The following is a 17,321-nucleotide window of genomic DNA, read 5'->3' on the forward strand; positions in this document are numbered from 1 at the left end:
ACCTGGAAGTTTGAGTCACATTTATTTTCTCTTTAATAAAGATCACACAATGGCCAACATATTACCAAAGTTTAAGGGCTTTGTATATAATTTTATTTTCTAATATTGCCGTGTCCCTGTGCAGCTAGCTGGCATTGATGCAGCCAGAACTTTGTCTACATATCAATTGTTATTTGATATAGTCTACATAGATTTTTGTCTCAACTTTATTAAGTTGAATGCTGCCTAGTTCAGATATAGAACTGTGCACGTTAATAAAAGAGTTTATATTGACATATTAAAATTTGTGGCTTGAATTTGTGGCTGTAAAGCTGAGATTGTGGAACAAATTAAAATGGTTGGCAAGTTTCACAGCTGAGATTCTATAGGACTGTAGACGTAGAAGACATCTGAGACATGGAATTTATCAAGTTTATGAGTCTTTTGGCTTATGTCAAAGAATTCTATACTTAGATGAAGTTATTTTTCTACTTCATTGGCACTTTTTCTTAATTATGTGGACTGGGTTCCTTGCTTTGTTTACTCGGTTCTTAGGATAATGAATAAATATGAGTTGTTCTTAAGCATAAAACAGACTAGGCTAGTGTTACAATTGATATTTCAATCTGGTCACCTAACAGTCCCTTGGGTAGTGGGTTAAAAGAAAGACAGTGAAGTAAAATGCTTGTAATGATGTAGTACATTAAAAATTAAACAGCTATTAAGCAGCTATTAAAATTGCTTGATGTGAGGACATGTGGTACGCAAGTAGTATTTTTGTTTAATTATGCTTGCCAAGCTACATATTCAAATGAGTGTCTCGGACTCTGATCACGTCTTAGTTTCTGGCAGTGCCATTTTTCTTGAAAAAGAACTCACCACGAACACCTTCCCCATTCTCTTAGAACGGCAGTGGCACCCACCTGAGAGGTGCCGGAACTGAGTTCTGGCGAGTTCCAACAGGAAAAAAAAGCTCTGGTTTCTGGGGAGAAATATATACCAATGAGACTCCACCAGCATAGCTGAAAGATAGTAAATCAGCTTGTGCCACATTTTCTTCTTCCTGCAGCCAGCCAATCTGAAAAGTAATTTTCAGTCAGGTGGTCAAGAAGATACAACAAGGTACATCACTTTGAGTGTGTGTGCTTTTTAAATTTAGTGGGGAAAAAATAAGGGAAGGCATAGATGAACTGATTTTGAGGCACTGAGAGCTCGAGGGTTGTCATGTCCCAGGAATCAGACTTGATTTGGGGGTGATGGAGTGTACTGGCCCTAGGGGACAATGTCAGCAACCCTGGGTGCCAGAGCCAACAAATTTGGCAAAGGGTATACATTGGCCCACTGGGACATGGGTGGCGATGTGGGTTAAACCACAGAGCCCAGGACTTGCCGATCAGAAGGTTGGCGGTTCGAATCCCCACGATGGGCTGAGTTCCCGTTGCTCGGTCCCTGCTCCTGCCAACCTAGCAGTTTGAAAGCACATCAAAGTGCAACTAGATAAATAGGTACTGCTCCGGCGGGAAGGTAAACAGCATTTCCGTGCGCTGTTCTGGTTCGCCAGAAGCGGCTTTGTCATGCTGGCCACATGACCCAGAAGCTGTACGCTGGCTCCCTCAGCCAATAAATCGAGATGAGCGCCACAGCCCCAGAGTTGGTCACGACTGGACCTAATGGTCAGGGGTCCCTTTACCTTTACCTTTAGCCCAAGCTTCAAATTGGGTTGCAGTACAGCTGAACTTTTTCAAAAAAATTAAGTAGATGTTGGAAATGAAACTTACTTCTAAATATGGGTACTCATGATCACAACTTGACATCTTGGTCAAAAGGAAAGTATATGTTAGCCAATTCAATTGACATGGGTATCACTCTCTCACAGCCCACCCTATCCTATAGGATGCTGTGTGAACAGATTGCATAGAATTATATGTCATTTTGTACACTTTGATGCTCTATTGACATGTTAGACAATAATTGAAATCAATGCGGCTTACTGTGAAATAAGCATGTGTATAAACTGGCTGAAAGTCAGCCGAGAGCCTGGCTTTCTGATGGTACAAACATCTGGAATCCTGTGGAGAACAAGGAATAGCTTTTTGGACTCATTTATGGGGAACATGGGTTCCCAAGTATTACCAGACAGGATGTCCTATTATCATCTGGAATCCTCCCCTTTTGAAAATTGAGTGGTATACAAGCAGCCTACCTCACAGGATAAACAAGCTATCCATCTCCTAGCACTTTGTACACTTAAGAGCAGTCCAAGTGATAAATAAGAATGTAGCGATCACAATAATTTTTGCTCAGCTGTCAGGTAATAAGTTCAGGATTAAATATTGTTAAGCTTTATGATAGTGATATAAAACACACCAGAAAGAGCATTCGTTCTTCTTTACTTGCCTGCATTCCTGTGCGGCCTCACCTCATAAATATGAACGTTTTAAAGTCCTGGTACTTCAGCAGCAAGAATTATTCTCTTTGCTTTATTGTCATCCAGAAATGTGATATTTGCCGCTGATTTTGACACTAATGGAGACAGCACTAACCCCTGCAGAACAACCAACATTAAATTGTAACTATAAATTCCCGGGAGGCCAGAAAGCTTTTCCACCCACCTACATACCCTGGATTTTAAAAATGAAAAGTACCTGTCAAAATTGCTGTTTATTATGCAGAGGCTCTGAAACTATTAAATGAAACAAAACCTTATTCAATCTGGACTGTGGAGAACTGTAGAGTGTTTGCCATTATGGTACAGCAGAAATGTCCATAAATATGTTCCTTGCTGGACAGTTCCTATAAATCTATTAAATTTTAGAATTGTTTATCAAATTATATTTCACTTGCTATGTTAATCTAAGAAGATTTCTCATACTGAGCATCTGGTAGAACTGCTGGTTAAAAATACTTAATGCTGTCATTTATTAATTTCCAGTCACTCCTTGAAAAGATGAAAGTTGTTAAGTCCATACCACGTAGTTCTGGAGTTTCTAAGGAACAATCTTTTATGCCTATTGAAAATAAGCTTTGACTAAAAGTGCTGGCTTTATTAGATTTCTATGGAAATAAAAAGCTTTAAAGAGAGCTCAGCTTTCCCTTTGCCCTGAGAGCATTAATATTACTAGCTTATAAATAAGATACCAGCACTTAAGCTTGCTGATGATGTCTCCCTCTGAGTTACTTGCAAACTTTTATTTACTAGTTTGTCATCCAAAGTGCACTTTAATCCAGATCTAATTTTTAAGGTCTGTTCTTGGCAGTATCCAAAACACACTTCTAAACCAAACGCCTGAAAACACTTGAGACTTGAAATAACAAAACACAGCTTTGAGTGCAGCTGAATCATTTATTAGAAGGCATAGCTGGCAGCCTGGGGGTGTAGCTTCAGTTTGTGCTCTGGAAAATCTTCCTAATAGTGTATTTTGTTTCAGTTGCATTGGTGTTTAGCGGCAAAGCGTTTTAAAAGTTTTAATATACTATATACTGGTCTGGAAATAAGGGCTCATGCCCACGTCCACTTGTCCCACCACTTTCCCCTGGGGAAACCCCCTTTTTATCTGCTGTTTACTGCTGAATCATAACAAACATCAATCCGTTTTTCTGCAGATGGATATTTGTTCTGATTCAACTGTAAACAAATGAAAGACAGCTCAGCCTCATGCTTGCTAGGCATGGGACAGGCGGAAGTTTGGATGAGCCCCAAGTCTGATTACATCAATGGGATATAATAACAAGCAGGGGAAAAAAGTTTGTGTCTGACTCCTAAGTGTATTTGGTAGAGAGTAGAATCTATTGAACTCAATGGTATTTGCTCCAAATGAGTAAACATGCCGTATTCTGTCTATGTCCTGGAAATTCCAGGCGGATGGCAGCCTGAAACTCTTAAGAGAGATTCAGACTAGAGACTATGCTTTTATTACTGTTTCTTCATTTCTGTGAGGGAATATTTTGGTTACTGCATACCTTGTAAAATGCAAATAGCATAGTTGGTGTAGAATATTAGTAAAGAGCATGACAGCCATTGCCTTGCATTGATCATATGTGCTCCCAGACAGTGTGAAAAATAGTTGTATTTCAAATGTTTTCCCCTTGTGTACTATTGCAGTGAATATATTGGCCTATTTCAGTTGTCTACTGAATGAGCTTCAGTCCAAAGAACTGAGCTGCAAACTGTACAGGTGCACTGAAATGCTGCGCCAGTCATGAATTCATAAAATTTGGTTATTATGTGTGAAACTTGATCTTTGACGGAATACGGCAGTTGGAAACAGTGTCAGGGCAGAAATCGCTTTAATTTCATTAAAAAACAGCTCAGAAACTAAAAAAGGGAAGAAGTTCAACAACAACTTTTGTGTCTGGATTTTCGCTTTTGAAATATGGCAACCCTACAGTCCTATCCATCAGACAATATGAAAAATGTTTGTTGTACAGCAATGTGGTTTCTTCTGCCCCCCTTTGGACACTTGATAATTGTAACTTACCAGGGTATTGCAGAGCAGGGTGGGGCAAGATCAGGGAAGCCAACTGGTCACTCTCACCTAATATAGCCACCACAGTTGTGCCCCACTATTCCATCCACTCCTGCTATTCAGCTCCAAAAGGAATCAGGGATGCTTTATAGTCATTTTGTAACAAAGCAGGCGACAAAAAGGCAGGGATGAAACATATTGAAGTGCTTAGAAAATGAAGCTTTTTTGCTTAACAAAACATCATTTGCATTTTAGGAGCTGCTTTTTGGGGAGGGCGGCAGGTAGTCTATGCTTACCTTTGTCACTGTTTCCAATCAACTTGGGGTGGGGTGGCTGAATGTAAACAAGCTAGCATTCTAATTGACATGTCTAGCATCTTCTGTGGATTTATGCTAACTGGGCCTATGATTATTAAAATAAACCTCAAATACTCTTTTTGATGTTTAAAACCTGAACCATAATGCCTATTAAATTTTGCCAAGATTTTGCCAAAGTACACCTCTACATTCCAAGTGAATTTCATGCCAATATCTTAAAACAAAAAACAAACAAACAAAAAAGCTGGTGCCAGGGCAGCAAAGACATTTTAAAATGCTCACAATCCAAAAGTGCCTAGCATACCCCTTGACCCATTTCTCTGAAATTCTCTAGGCTTCATTTTCACAGAAGAAGCTACTTGCAAATTGTATCCAGTTCTGTTAAAAATGTAAATGTTTCAGTTCCACTGTGATTTGTCCACTTAAATCTGTAGGGAATGATAACAAAGCTTTGTTTAAGAAATGAAGTGGGAATGAAATGAAACAACAAAAGGATGCAATTCCCAAAGCAAAGCATCAAATACGAACCAGAGAGAGAGAGAGAGAGAGAGAGAGAGAGAGAGAGGGAGGGAGGGAGGGAGATAGTATACATATGAGTATTATTCAACTAAGTTACACTCAAAATAGACCAACACTGGATATCACAGATGTTCTTGTTTGTTATGTCATGCATCATAGGGGGTGTGTGGCAATCATTTTATTTGCTTGCTATATAGTTTCCAGTAGTTTTTCCTAATAAAGCTTAAAATTGGATCTTCATTTCTTTTCCGATCTATTGGGGCATGTTTCTCTCCTCTTTTGCCTCCATACTGTCTTTCACCTTCAGCTGTTTCAGTTTGCATGCCCTTCATTTGTTCTGCACAAGCATTTCTGTTTTTCTTCTCCATTGTTTCACCCAACGCAGTTATTCTACTCCGCACAATTTCCACAATTTCTTCCTGGTTCCTCATTCCAATAGTGCAGGATACATATTCTGTTCTTTCCATTTATTTCAGATATTCATTTCTCGTTTGCTTTCTTCATGCTGAAACTTTTTGGCCCAGTTTTTGAGCGGATGGAACATTTGTTTCTGGCACCAGGCCTGCAGGGACCGTAAAACAGCTGCTAAACACTAATAGCGCTATGTTGCTTTGTAGCTGCTGGACCAAGTGGAAGGAGCAAGCAGCTCAGCAACATAAGGCTGTACTCCCCAGCCACCTCCAAGCTACTGTGCACAATCTAGTGACAGGCAAGCAAGGAGGCAGCAGGATGACCTGCAGGGCACCCAAATTCTCAGGGCAAGTTTGTCTAGTCTTATGTTTTCTGACAAACCATGTACCATGTTAGCTTCCCCAAGGCTGGTTCCACGTGTAACCCACAATGCCAAGCACAGTTTTCTAGCTGTGACAGAAGGTAGGCCCTTTTACCTCATAAATTATCATGGATGTTCCTTCAGTCAGAACATCGGAAGTCAGTTGAAGAATGTAGAATAGCTATTCCGCCTCAGCCGCAACCCAAAGTTCTCTGCATACAGAACTTCCAGTGACCTTTTCCATCTCAACTTACTGAAGTGTCAGGAGAATAAACACCAGGTGGTAACCCAAGATAGGACCTTCTAATAGGGGGTATCCCGATTCTGCCATGTCCCCTGGAAGTATCACTGGTGCCAATGCTCTTCTTCTGCTGGCATTAGACAAAGATTGCTTGTTCATTAGTGGGACATTAGCTGCTTCTGCAATTGGGAGCCATAGGAGACTCCATGAGTGCGTGTATGGCTGGTGACTTTTGTTTTTATCAACTCCTAATTGCTGGTTTTTTGTTTTAGTATTTTTTATTAAAGATTTCTTGCTTTACAAAAGTATGTGCAATGTTTCTTTTTTCAAGTTACCTTTTCTACAGATCAGTTTCATTTGTTAAGACATTAGTGTTACATTAGGAAGAGAAGGGGAAAAGAGGTGGAGGTGGCCATGGTGAGTGGGGGGGGGGGTTGGATGGCGATGTTTCTATTTTACTCAATGTATGTGTGAGGTTTTGTGTCAGCATTGCTTGTGCAGGTTCTCTTTGCTATTCGCTTGTGTTCCTTTGGTGGTGAGAGAGGTTGGGGTTGTTTGTTTGCGATTGGCTGTGGTGAATTTTGTTTTCATGTGTGAGTGGGGTGGGTGGGTGTTTTTGAATCAGGTTAGCCATATTTATTTGTATGCTGTTGGTGGATTCTTGTCATCGTCTTGTTGGGCTGTGTGCTGTTTTGTTTTTTAAACTACAATGTGACCTGCCCTGGTATCATCTAAGAAAGGGAAAACTGAAGTATAGATGTAAGAAAGAATGAATGAAAGAAAGAAAGAAAGAAAGAAAGGAAGGAAGAATAACCTCTACGTCTGCATCTGAATTAGTTTGGTTTTCTAAAGGCGACCTAATGTTGCCTTCATTTTATTTGCATTGATTGTGTTTCACGTTAGTTATTGACAAATTAATTTTAATCTTTGTTTTAGTTTTACCTCATCTTTGTTTTTACATTAATTTCAATAGAGAGCCACTGCTGCCTGTAACACTCATGCTTTCCATCCAAATGGCATGCATTTTGTAGCCTTAATGATCAGATCTACCATATTTCATATAGATTAGTGAAAGAGTACCCACCTTATAGGCAGTTACAAAGGCACACATCCCATAAGCTTCTCATTGATTTAAGTGGGAGACCCAGTGAAATTTCTCCTGCTTGTAACTATTTCAGTTCAGATGTTGGGAAATTTGTAGGCAATCTTGTTTCCATCTCTGTGCAACAGGCCTGCCAAACTGCAGACAGATTAGACAAAAGCTTCACTATTTGATTATTGGAGACTTCTTGCAGACATTGAACCAACGTTTCTTTGCTTCAGATGAGACACTTGACATGCTATGTCAGTTTCACAAGTCTTTCAACTCTATACAGAGAAATGCATCAGTATACAATACACTGCAGTGCCTCTTTTCAACTTTAGGAATGTATCCATTTGTAAAACTGTGCCTCCTAAGTAAAACAAATGCAGGAAACTAAAATGAAGGTGAGAAACTAAAGTAAAGGGACTTGCCTTAGTTTCTAACATTGAAACTAATGCGAAGCTAATATGAGAACTATATACTAACAGTGAGCTCATTCTCTAAAACGACACAATTCTCACACAGGGAAGAGGTACCAGCAGACTTAGGGGAATGTTGTAGTGTGAAGAAGTAGGAAAAAATGCAGTGCTGTGAGTTTAGAGGTACAGTCTGGGTGGTATTCTTGGGTCCCTTCCCCCACCAGGACTCCTGTATCCAGGAAGGGTTAGGATGTAGTAGAAGACACTGCTGAACTGGGTCATACAAGTTTCCTTGTAAGAAAAATGGCCTTAACTGACCACTTAAGTGCTCTCATTAGCTTATCAAAAAGTGAGCTAAGTTGCAATAGCTACAACTAGGTGATGGTGCTCTCCAGGAAGTCGGGGAGGCATTTTCCCACTCCTCTCACCTGGCTGGATGATACAGCATCCTAGGACGAAGAACAATAGGCCAAATGGAGTTGGATATGGGAGAGTTGTGTGAGACAGTTGTACTGATGCTAGAAGCTGGAGGGACAGAGACATGTCTGCTCTGTGCTGGATCAAAAGCTGGATTTGGGGTTCTCCTGGTAAGCAAATGTGGAAGCAAGTTTTGTTGGAGTGCTAACACTAGGAGCCCCTCCATATGATACTCAGTTTGTATATATGTGTAAATAAAACCATATATTCTAAAGACCCAACAGTCTCTGTTGACCTTCATTCCAAGGAAACTGGACCCTGGGTAATGAACTAGAATCTCTTACTGAGATTGCATTTGAGGGCAGGGGGAGCCCTGAGAGGGGAAACCACCAAGAATAGCCCAATCATGACACAACTTGCTTGGTTGGCATGAAATACTAACAAACTGTGTGGGAGAAATGGAAAGTTGCGGGGAAGAAGAGAAATGCATTGGAGTATCCTGGAAAGGGCATGTCTATCTGTCTGGAATACTGAACACTATAGCTTCAGAAGAGAGCCTTCAGAATGGAGCCCTGTAAATGGAAATGAGACAATAGAAGATAATCTTATATGCTTTCTCTGGCAACATCTCACTTTAGCTCCTACAGAAGGCAAGTGGCATTTCATTGTAGGACAATCTTCTCTAAAGCTACTTATTGTATTATTTTATCTGCTTTGGTTAAAGGGCGAGCTAACCACTGGTCTGCGATCATTGGTGGGTCTCATTCAAAGAACTACGTACTTTGGGAATATGGAGGATATGCAAGTGAAGGAGTTAAGCAAGTTGCAGAGCTTGGGTCACCAGTAAAAATGGAAGAAGAAATTCGGCAGCAGGTAATTGTCATTTAATTTATTAAAACAAAGAAAATCGTTTAAAAATGTATAGTTGCCAGGAGCTGAAAATGTGAATCAGGCTTGAAAGATCTTGCTACTATTAGGCTTCACTATTTTAGCAAACCTTAACAAAGTCAATTAAAGTTTTCCTGGCTAATGATTTTAAGATTTAGCCCTGTGACTGAATATTCAGTAAAGAGCGTCTTCTGATTCACTCTCTTCTTAATGAAAACATTGAACTATTGACTTTACTTATAGCTTTGACTTAGGACTGTTCTGTACATGTGTGCATTTTTCACAGATCAATGCGCAAATGATCTGCAGCATCTGCATATCATACACAGGGAGAAATAAGTATGGCATGTGAATTACTTTACACCGTCCCAGATTGGGGGGAAAGGGTCAATTTTATGGGTGAAAATGAAAAGTGCGGTAGTAGATGGTGTCTGACTTCTGGGAATAGGTGTCAAATAAAGCTAGGCTTATACAAACTAAGGTTTGAAAAATCAGTGGTGCAATCCTGAACTCTCACTTGCCATTTCTGTATAAGTAACACGTAAAATATTAAGTACAGAAGAGTGGCCGTAATTAAAGATAGCTAATTCATCTTCTGGGGCCTGTGCGTTTAGTAGGGAAATGAGATCCCACTCTTACTGGAACCAGTGTCTCTGCTTGTATTTGTTCCCTTTCCTGAAACGTAACCAGTGAGTCTGTTATCTATTGCAAGTGTACAGAAAATAGCAGCATGAATGTAGGGACTATGGGACTTGCAATTGTTTTTTAAGAGACCACGGTTTGTATCCAGTGCTCCACATGTGTAGTTCCAGTGGCACAACGGGGCTTCTATTTCCTCTCCTCCAACAGCATCCCCCCCACATCTGCTCTGCAGGTGTCTCCCAGACAGCATGAGGAGTAGACTGAAGGGGACAGGAAAGGAAGAAAAAGCACATGGAAGTCCATTGTGGCAATAGAGCTACAGCTTAGGATTTGGCCTCTTATCTCAGTCCCTCAAATAGAAAGTCCTAAAGTTTTAATAGAGAAATATTGATGTCACATATAAAGTCCCATGGAGTGGCTATATCAGGGAAAACACTGGGAAAGGCTGGTTTTTTTTTTAAAAAAAAACTTTTAACATACTGTGCATGTCCTGCTTTTAAAAAATGTTAAATCGTGAATATAAGATAGTATAATATAGATTGTTGTGATTCTGGAAGTCTCTGCTCTAGTGCCTAATACATCATTTGAAATGAAGCTGGTGAGTTTTTGCTGGCTAAGTAGCTTGCTATTAATTTTTGCTTCAATATTGGATTGCTGCCTATAATTTCATGGAATTATTGCAAAATAATTAAAATAGGAGTTATGCTCACTCTCACATGAACCTTGATTTAGCTAACTTCTCACTTAGAAACCTACTGCACTTTGTCTCTCTAACCTCTTACTGAAGTGTTTTCTAAAATTATCTGACAACACCATTAGATATTTGTCCACCTGCTTTATTCCTATCTCAAAAATTTTTTTTTGAAAGAGGCTTAAGAGAAAAGGGCTTTGATTAAGCTAATATTGTTAATATACCTAGCTAACATGATACAATGAACATGTAGCAAAGTTAAGTTTGGAGCCTCAAAACACTTACATTGGAAGTCACAGGTGGAAAACTCAAATCTGACCTAAAATCAAGTGACTTATTTGTAGAAATTCATTGTTTAGGAAATGCTGACATGTAGGTGATGCAAGTCCAAATGCTGTAATGAGATAAACTTCCTTCTTTTGACTTCTTCATTCCAGACGAATGTGTTCAAGCTTAATGGAAGTTACTTGATTTTCCCAGTCTCCCTCACAGTTGTGGAAGCCATATTTGTGTGTGGTTTTTTTCACCCTAAAAGGGTGGGATATAACTTATTTATTTATATAGACCATTTATAGCAGGATTTTGGGGTGGGTAACAGCAAAATTCAACTAAAATACCACATCCATCCATAAGATCATAAAAACGCAAGCCTGCCTGTGGTTGTCCACTTTGGGAAGAGGATAATGGTCTAGATGGGCCTTTGGTCTGATTCAGCAGGGCTCTTATTTTGTTTTTGTGCTCTTGAAGACAAAATTTCTGACGTGGGGTGCCTATGTGTCCTGCTTAAGAGAGGAGTAGAATCACAGAATTGTAGAGTTGGAAGGGACCCAAAGGGTCATCTAGTCCAAACTTCTGCAAGATAAGAAACACAGCTAAAGTATCCTATTTTAAGATATTCTTTATTTAAGGGGTGGCTAATCTTCGGCCTGCCAGGTGTTGCTAGACTACATAACTCCCTGGCTCCTCACCATGCTAGCCGGGCCTGATAGGTATTTGAGCCAACAATATATAGAGGGCCATAGCTTTGCCAGTCTTGCTCTGTTTGAAGGACTGCCTTGTGATTCATCCAAGTCCAGCCCAAAGACAAAGACATAGCTGTCAACTTTTCCCTTTTTTAAAGGGAAATTCCCTTATTCCGAATAGGATTCCTTGCAAGAAAAGGGAAAAGTTGACAGCTATGGTTAAAGAACCATAAGAAGGAAAAACTGGGACCTTGAAGTTTCCCATCAATCTGGACAGCAAACTGAAGAGGCACACAGACCAGACTGAGAGGGTCTTCCCCACTTCAGTGAGATGTATTAGATTTCAGGTTAAATTATACAAATCCTTTGTAAATTTATCCCTGTATCTATAATTCGCATATGCACCTTCTGGCAAATCAGTGTACTCTTCTGTCATTTTTATTTGGTGATTCTTTTTGACAATGTGTATGTAAGTGGCCATCCCAGAGATCACATGTCAACTTGGGTTTTGTACCGTACAATGGTCCCTCAATTACAAAACACGAAGATTTTCCCATCTATAAAGTAATCCACCTTCAGAATGACTTTATTCTCTATTTTATGACATGGGTAAAAGAAGATGTCAAGAAAATTATTTGCTGGGTTGTACAAAAAAATAAAAATAAAGGCTCAGGAATCTGCATTACGGAATGGCAGAACAAGGAGCTACATATGGCAATTGAAGGCAGTGGCTGACCCCCAGGGCTAAATTCGAGTATTTGATATGCATAGGTGGCTCTTGTTATCTTCAAGGAGAGCTTCTGTCTGTGATTCAAGCAGGAGAAATTTGTACCCAGGAGTCTTCCCTCAGGCTATACTAAGGTTTTGTGCTAAATGCGTCCTGAGCTAATACTTCCAGGCTTGAATTTAAATGGGGACTCGTTTTCATATATCAAATGTGAAATGAATGAATAATTGAATTCCCCTGGTCTCACCCAGGTCTGCTTAGCTAAGCAAGAAAAGTGTGTATGCCCATAAGGTAAAGCTTGGCCATTAGAGTGAAATACTGTGCATCTAATGTGACTTATTTCATTTCCCATAGGTGCATAATGGGTGCTGCTTAGGGGATAACTAGAAATTGCAGAGGATGTGTGTCTGCACTCAAAATAGCAGCCTTTGTGTTTTCTCTCTTCTCTCCTTTTGCTCCCAGTGATGTCTAATAATGCACAGTTTGTGATGTGACAGTATCAGTTGCAGAGCTTTTCCTGCTTTTGCTTCACTTCATTGGTCATCTCTTTGGGGATAAAGAAAACAGAGCATGGGTGTTTTGGTATAAATCTGTGTATAAATCTAGATATTTTTGAGAGACAGCAATGCATTAATGACTACTAGTGAGAATGGCTATATATTACGATATCATAGGCAGGATGCCTCTTAATGCTGATTACTGGGGAACAACAGTGTGAGTGTATATTTCTTTCCAGGTTTTGGTTTAGTTTTTAAGAACCACCTACAATTGTAACTATATAAGCTGTTTCAGATGGGGGTTATTTCTAGCCCCCACTCTGGAGAAGCCAGGGATTGCACCTGAGACCTTCTGCAAGCAAGGCAGATGTTCTAGCTCTGAATATCCATGCAATGCAGCAGAAGATACAATATTTGGGACTTGTGCATTAAGGTGTTTTGTTTTTGTTCCTTCTGCAACACCTTACCTAAAGTTTGAAATTACAAATATATCAATATATCCTCAAAAAAAACCTAAGAGGTCAAAGTTAAGTGCAAGATTATTTTTTTCCCTTTTTTTCTTTTAAAAAATGTTACCACATGTGCAGCATGACATTTGGATAAGATTGTTGGTGCAGGTGATGTTTTTATATGCCAGGCATCATGGTTAACTAGGTTGTGTTCAGACATACCAGGCGTACATGATTGAATTAGATGAAGGCCCCTCAATGAACTGCATGGCTGAGCTGCGATTTAAAGGATTCCCTGCACCCAGACCTAGCATGTTTATGAACCCATACTAATTATGCCACAAAGGAGAAGAAAAGCAGTTTTCTGAACGCCGAAACATGTTAAGTTTCCTCAGAGTCAGTGCGTAGGGTTGGCTATAGAAATTTACTAGTGTGGTGCAGGGGAGAGGAGTCTGGCAAGAGCTAGTGGATGACACTGTGTGGCACTCTGCAAGGGAGTGTGGAAGACTTGGTGCTAGTGCCACTTGGAGGCCTTGGGCAAGAAGTTTTTCAGTGCTTCTGGATCTGACCTGTAATGTGTTGTTATCCTTACATGAGGCGACGATGAGGTCATGTGATATGTTTGACAGCCAGTATATACTAAAGTGATATAAGTTGCTTGTATTCAAAAGTACAGATTACTATCATTATATTAAACTGTGCAAATTTCCAACCATTTGATAAACATTAAAATGTTCTTTGTGTAAGTGCCACTAAATTCTGCAGATGTGCTTGGGTTTTTGTATTGTTTTGTTTTGCATATACATGTAAATTGCCATCTGTATTGAGACGTTATAATTTTACCTTCTTTGGTGAAAAATCACCACCTGACTGCTTGTTGTTGGTTAAAGTTAAATGCCTTGTAAGATAAATTCAATAACTCAAGGTTGCTTTACCCTTTGATTGCAACAACTATTGATTGCTATATGAGCTTTGTTTGCACTTGGTCCAATAAGTGAATTGAAGAAGTTGGCTTCTAGGAATTAATAGTCTGCATGTTGCATAGCTAGTAAATAACTGTTACAGGAATCTGTTTTGTGTAATGGACTTTTCCTTGAAAACTCTGGGACAGTAACAGATTATGACTGGTTTTTAAACACTTGCTGCAAGAACCCAATTAGCACCTATGGAAGTTTTCTATCCCTCCTGCCATGCATCTGTATTGTTGAATAACCACACCTTTCCAGTATAATTAATGTTAAAAGTCTGCAGAGAGAAGATGAGCAGGTTCCAGGTTTTTTTGTGTTTTTTTGCACATGATTTTTCTACTCTCTCTCTTTACATTGAGCTCATTTTTAGCCCAGGAATTTGTTTTCAGCACCAGAACAGAGGTCATAGTCATTTTGTATGTAAAGCTCCTCCTAGTTTCCCCCCAAACTGTCTTTTTTCCAGCAGCCTAATTTAGAAGAGAAGGAACACTTTTTTGTTGTTTTTTCTAAATGTGAGCTGATAAACTGCAAATTACTCTTCTTAGTCTACTGTGAATTACCCACTGATCTTCCAGTAGATTCCAATCTAACCTTCTGCCTGCCCTGACCAGCCCCTACTTTATGGTACTGCACCAGGTTGTTTTACCAAGGTCTGTACCTACACATCACTAGCATAGATCCCATCTGCACCATGCATTCAGAGCAGTATCATACAACTTTATAAACAGTCATGGCTTTCGCCAGAGAATCCTGGCAGGTATAGTTTGCTAAGGGTGCTGAGAGCTGTTAGGAGACCCAACTTCCCCTTGCAAGAGCTACAATTCTCAGAGTTCAGTGAGAAGAGTGATTGAGTGTTAAACCAACTCCGAGAAGGGTTATGATGAGGTGAATCTAATGGTGGCTTGGCTTTGCTGGAAAATGCTTCCTCTTGTGCTTGGTGGGGCATCCAATTTCTGCTTACTCCTTTCGGCAGCCCTCCGTGATATACTGCTTTAGAGGGTCCTTCTCCCTTCTGTGGACATAAGGAGCAGGTTTCATAGAGAGCAGTGGGCTGCAGTGGGTGGGGTGAATCAGGAAATACCACGTCTCTTGCAGAAAGCAAAGTGCTTTCTGCTGTACAAAGTCACCACACTGGGTATCGTCCAGAGTAGAGTGGAGCATAATTCTTCCCCAAATGTGCCAACATATTTACAGGTGGTAAACCAAATGGTGTTTAACATGTTTTCAGGACTCCTCTCAGCAGCCATAACTGTGTGTGTGTGTTGGCCGCTGTCCCCCCCCCCAAAAAAAAATGCCAAGAACAATACATCATCTGGAGAAAGTGGTGGCTTGTAGCTGGTGATGGAGAATAGCTCTGGTTTGTTTTTGTTGTTTTTTGTTTTTTAAAAAATACCACTCCCATTTTGAGTTGACAGTTCTCATTTGAGAGCTCTCGGATTAGCTTTAGTGGTCACCATGCACGTGATCGGTGTCCTTTTTCTCCCTCCATGAAAAATAATTTGCGTGGACAGGCGGAGTCCCCAGATCCTGAGCGGTCCCCCCCCCCCGTCATGTGGAATAACGACTCAAGACAATGTGCTATGGGATTAAATTGGCCACAACTTTATTAAATTTCAAATGTGGGTAGACCTTGGCTCAGGCATTGGGCGTTCTCCCTCCCCAGTCCCCAGCCGGGGACCTAGGGACCATCAGGGTTATCCAGTGGGGGGGGGGATGGGCCGGCTCTGGAGAACATATGTTCAAGCAGAGATAGCCGCCCCCGTTACGCTGCCGCTGCAGGGGAGAGCAATGACGACCTTTCGGCGTACGGTCAAAGCCTCCCTTCAGAAACCCCTTTAACGGGGAACCCTGGTATCGCCGCCGCAAAGAGGAAGATGGACTAAAGGATTCCGCCCAAGGCCTGATACCGCCAAAGTTGTGACGTTTTGCTACGGGAAAGGCGAAACCTGGCAATGCAGGGAAATTCCTTTCCGGCCCTTTAACAGCGACCTTAATGTAGCAGCGCCCGCATACCTGTGAAGAAAAGTTAACCTGCAAAACCTGTGAAGAAAAGTTAACCTGCAAAATAAGACATTAACTGAGGGTGAGAGAAGCTCTGGAGCCAAGTGAGGATTCCCAGGTAAGATCCTCCCTCTATTGTGTGGGCAGGTAATCCCTCCCCTACCTGGCCTGGTCTCCTTGGCAACGCTTCCCCCAGGTGGGATTGGACAACTGACTGAGGTAGGCGGAGACCTCCAGGTATCCCACCTGAGGGAAGGCAAAGTCAAGCCTATGCTGATGGTGCACCTCCAGATCCAGGGGCTGCGCGCGTCCACGCAAAGGGCGCCCCCCCGTTTTAAGCGGGGAACGGTCATTATGTGAAAGCATTCCAGAATGCTTGACAGAGCCCTAAGCTGCAAGTTTTAGGCATCTAAAATGTGTTATATTGTAGAAAGGCTCAAGTGTCAGAAGAGAAGAAAGAGATGTTGCAGTTCAAAATCTTCCTTCACATTGAGAAATCAGTATTCTATGGAACTGCTCCTTCTATTTTTGGAGAGCATTCTCAGAGTAACAGGTGCAACAGTGACATTTAGGAGAACTCTCATTGGTTTGCCTCGTGGAACTCTGTTGATTAAGGCATGGACTATATTTATGAAATAGAGCACAGCACTGTTGCAAAGAATTTGCAGAGATTTAAATCCATCTGTAGCTGGATGGTGGCCAGATGTTTCGAAATTAGAAACTCTTTGCACGTATAGATCCACATTTGCCAAAGTACATTCTGAGCTATTTCTGGCCAATTAAGGTAAATGGTTAACTCTCAGTAATACTTACTTATTAGGGTCTGTATTTAGCTTCCATAAATTACCAGTTTTAACAAAAAATGAAGTTTATTTTAGGAATGTATAGCAGCAATACTTTATTACTTTATTATTACTATTGGGAAGAAATCACTTCAGATTTACACAATTTAAATAAAACCCCTGGCTTGTCCTAAGATTACCGTCCTCAATTAACCACCTTAGACTCTCTTCTTGACGCTTTAGAAGTTCCCCAACACCTCCAAAATATAAAGAGAGAGATTTTGAATTGAGGGGTTGCCTTAAGAGAATGCTTTCTGCAAGCTTCCTTATTAATCTAAATGGGTAGTACAAGTGTATAAATTACAAAATGGTTTGCTAACGCTGAAGAAAGCCTCATTCTGTTTAGTGTGTAAGTGGGTAAAGTGGGTAAAGAATTGTAGCCCCAGGTTGAAATTTAGAATATTTTTCTTTCTTTTTATAATCATAAAATCAGTGTGTAA

General features: G+C 40.5%; 1 protein-coding gene across 1 annotated transcript in view; it reads left to right on the forward strand.

Moving 5' to 3' along the window:
- SPON1 (spondin 1) overlaps positions 1–17,321 on the forward strand; it is a 278,300-nt gene that overhangs the window by 82,224 nt on the left and 178,755 nt on the right. Inside the window, exon 6 of the mRNA XM_053390557.1 lies at positions 8,939–9,087. Within this exon, the coding sequence (XP_053246532.1) occupies positions 8,939–9,087 (149 nt within the window). The remainder of the gene's footprint in view (positions 1–8,938; positions 9,088–17,321) is intronic.

The sequence above is a fragment of the Podarcis raffonei genome, chromosome 1 (genome assembly GCF_027172205.1).
Source record: "Podarcis raffonei isolate rPodRaf1 chromosome 1, rPodRaf1.pri, whole genome shotgun sequence".
Classification (NCBI taxonomy): Eukaryota; Metazoa; Chordata; class Lepidosauria; order Squamata; family Lacertidae; genus Podarcis; species Podarcis raffonei.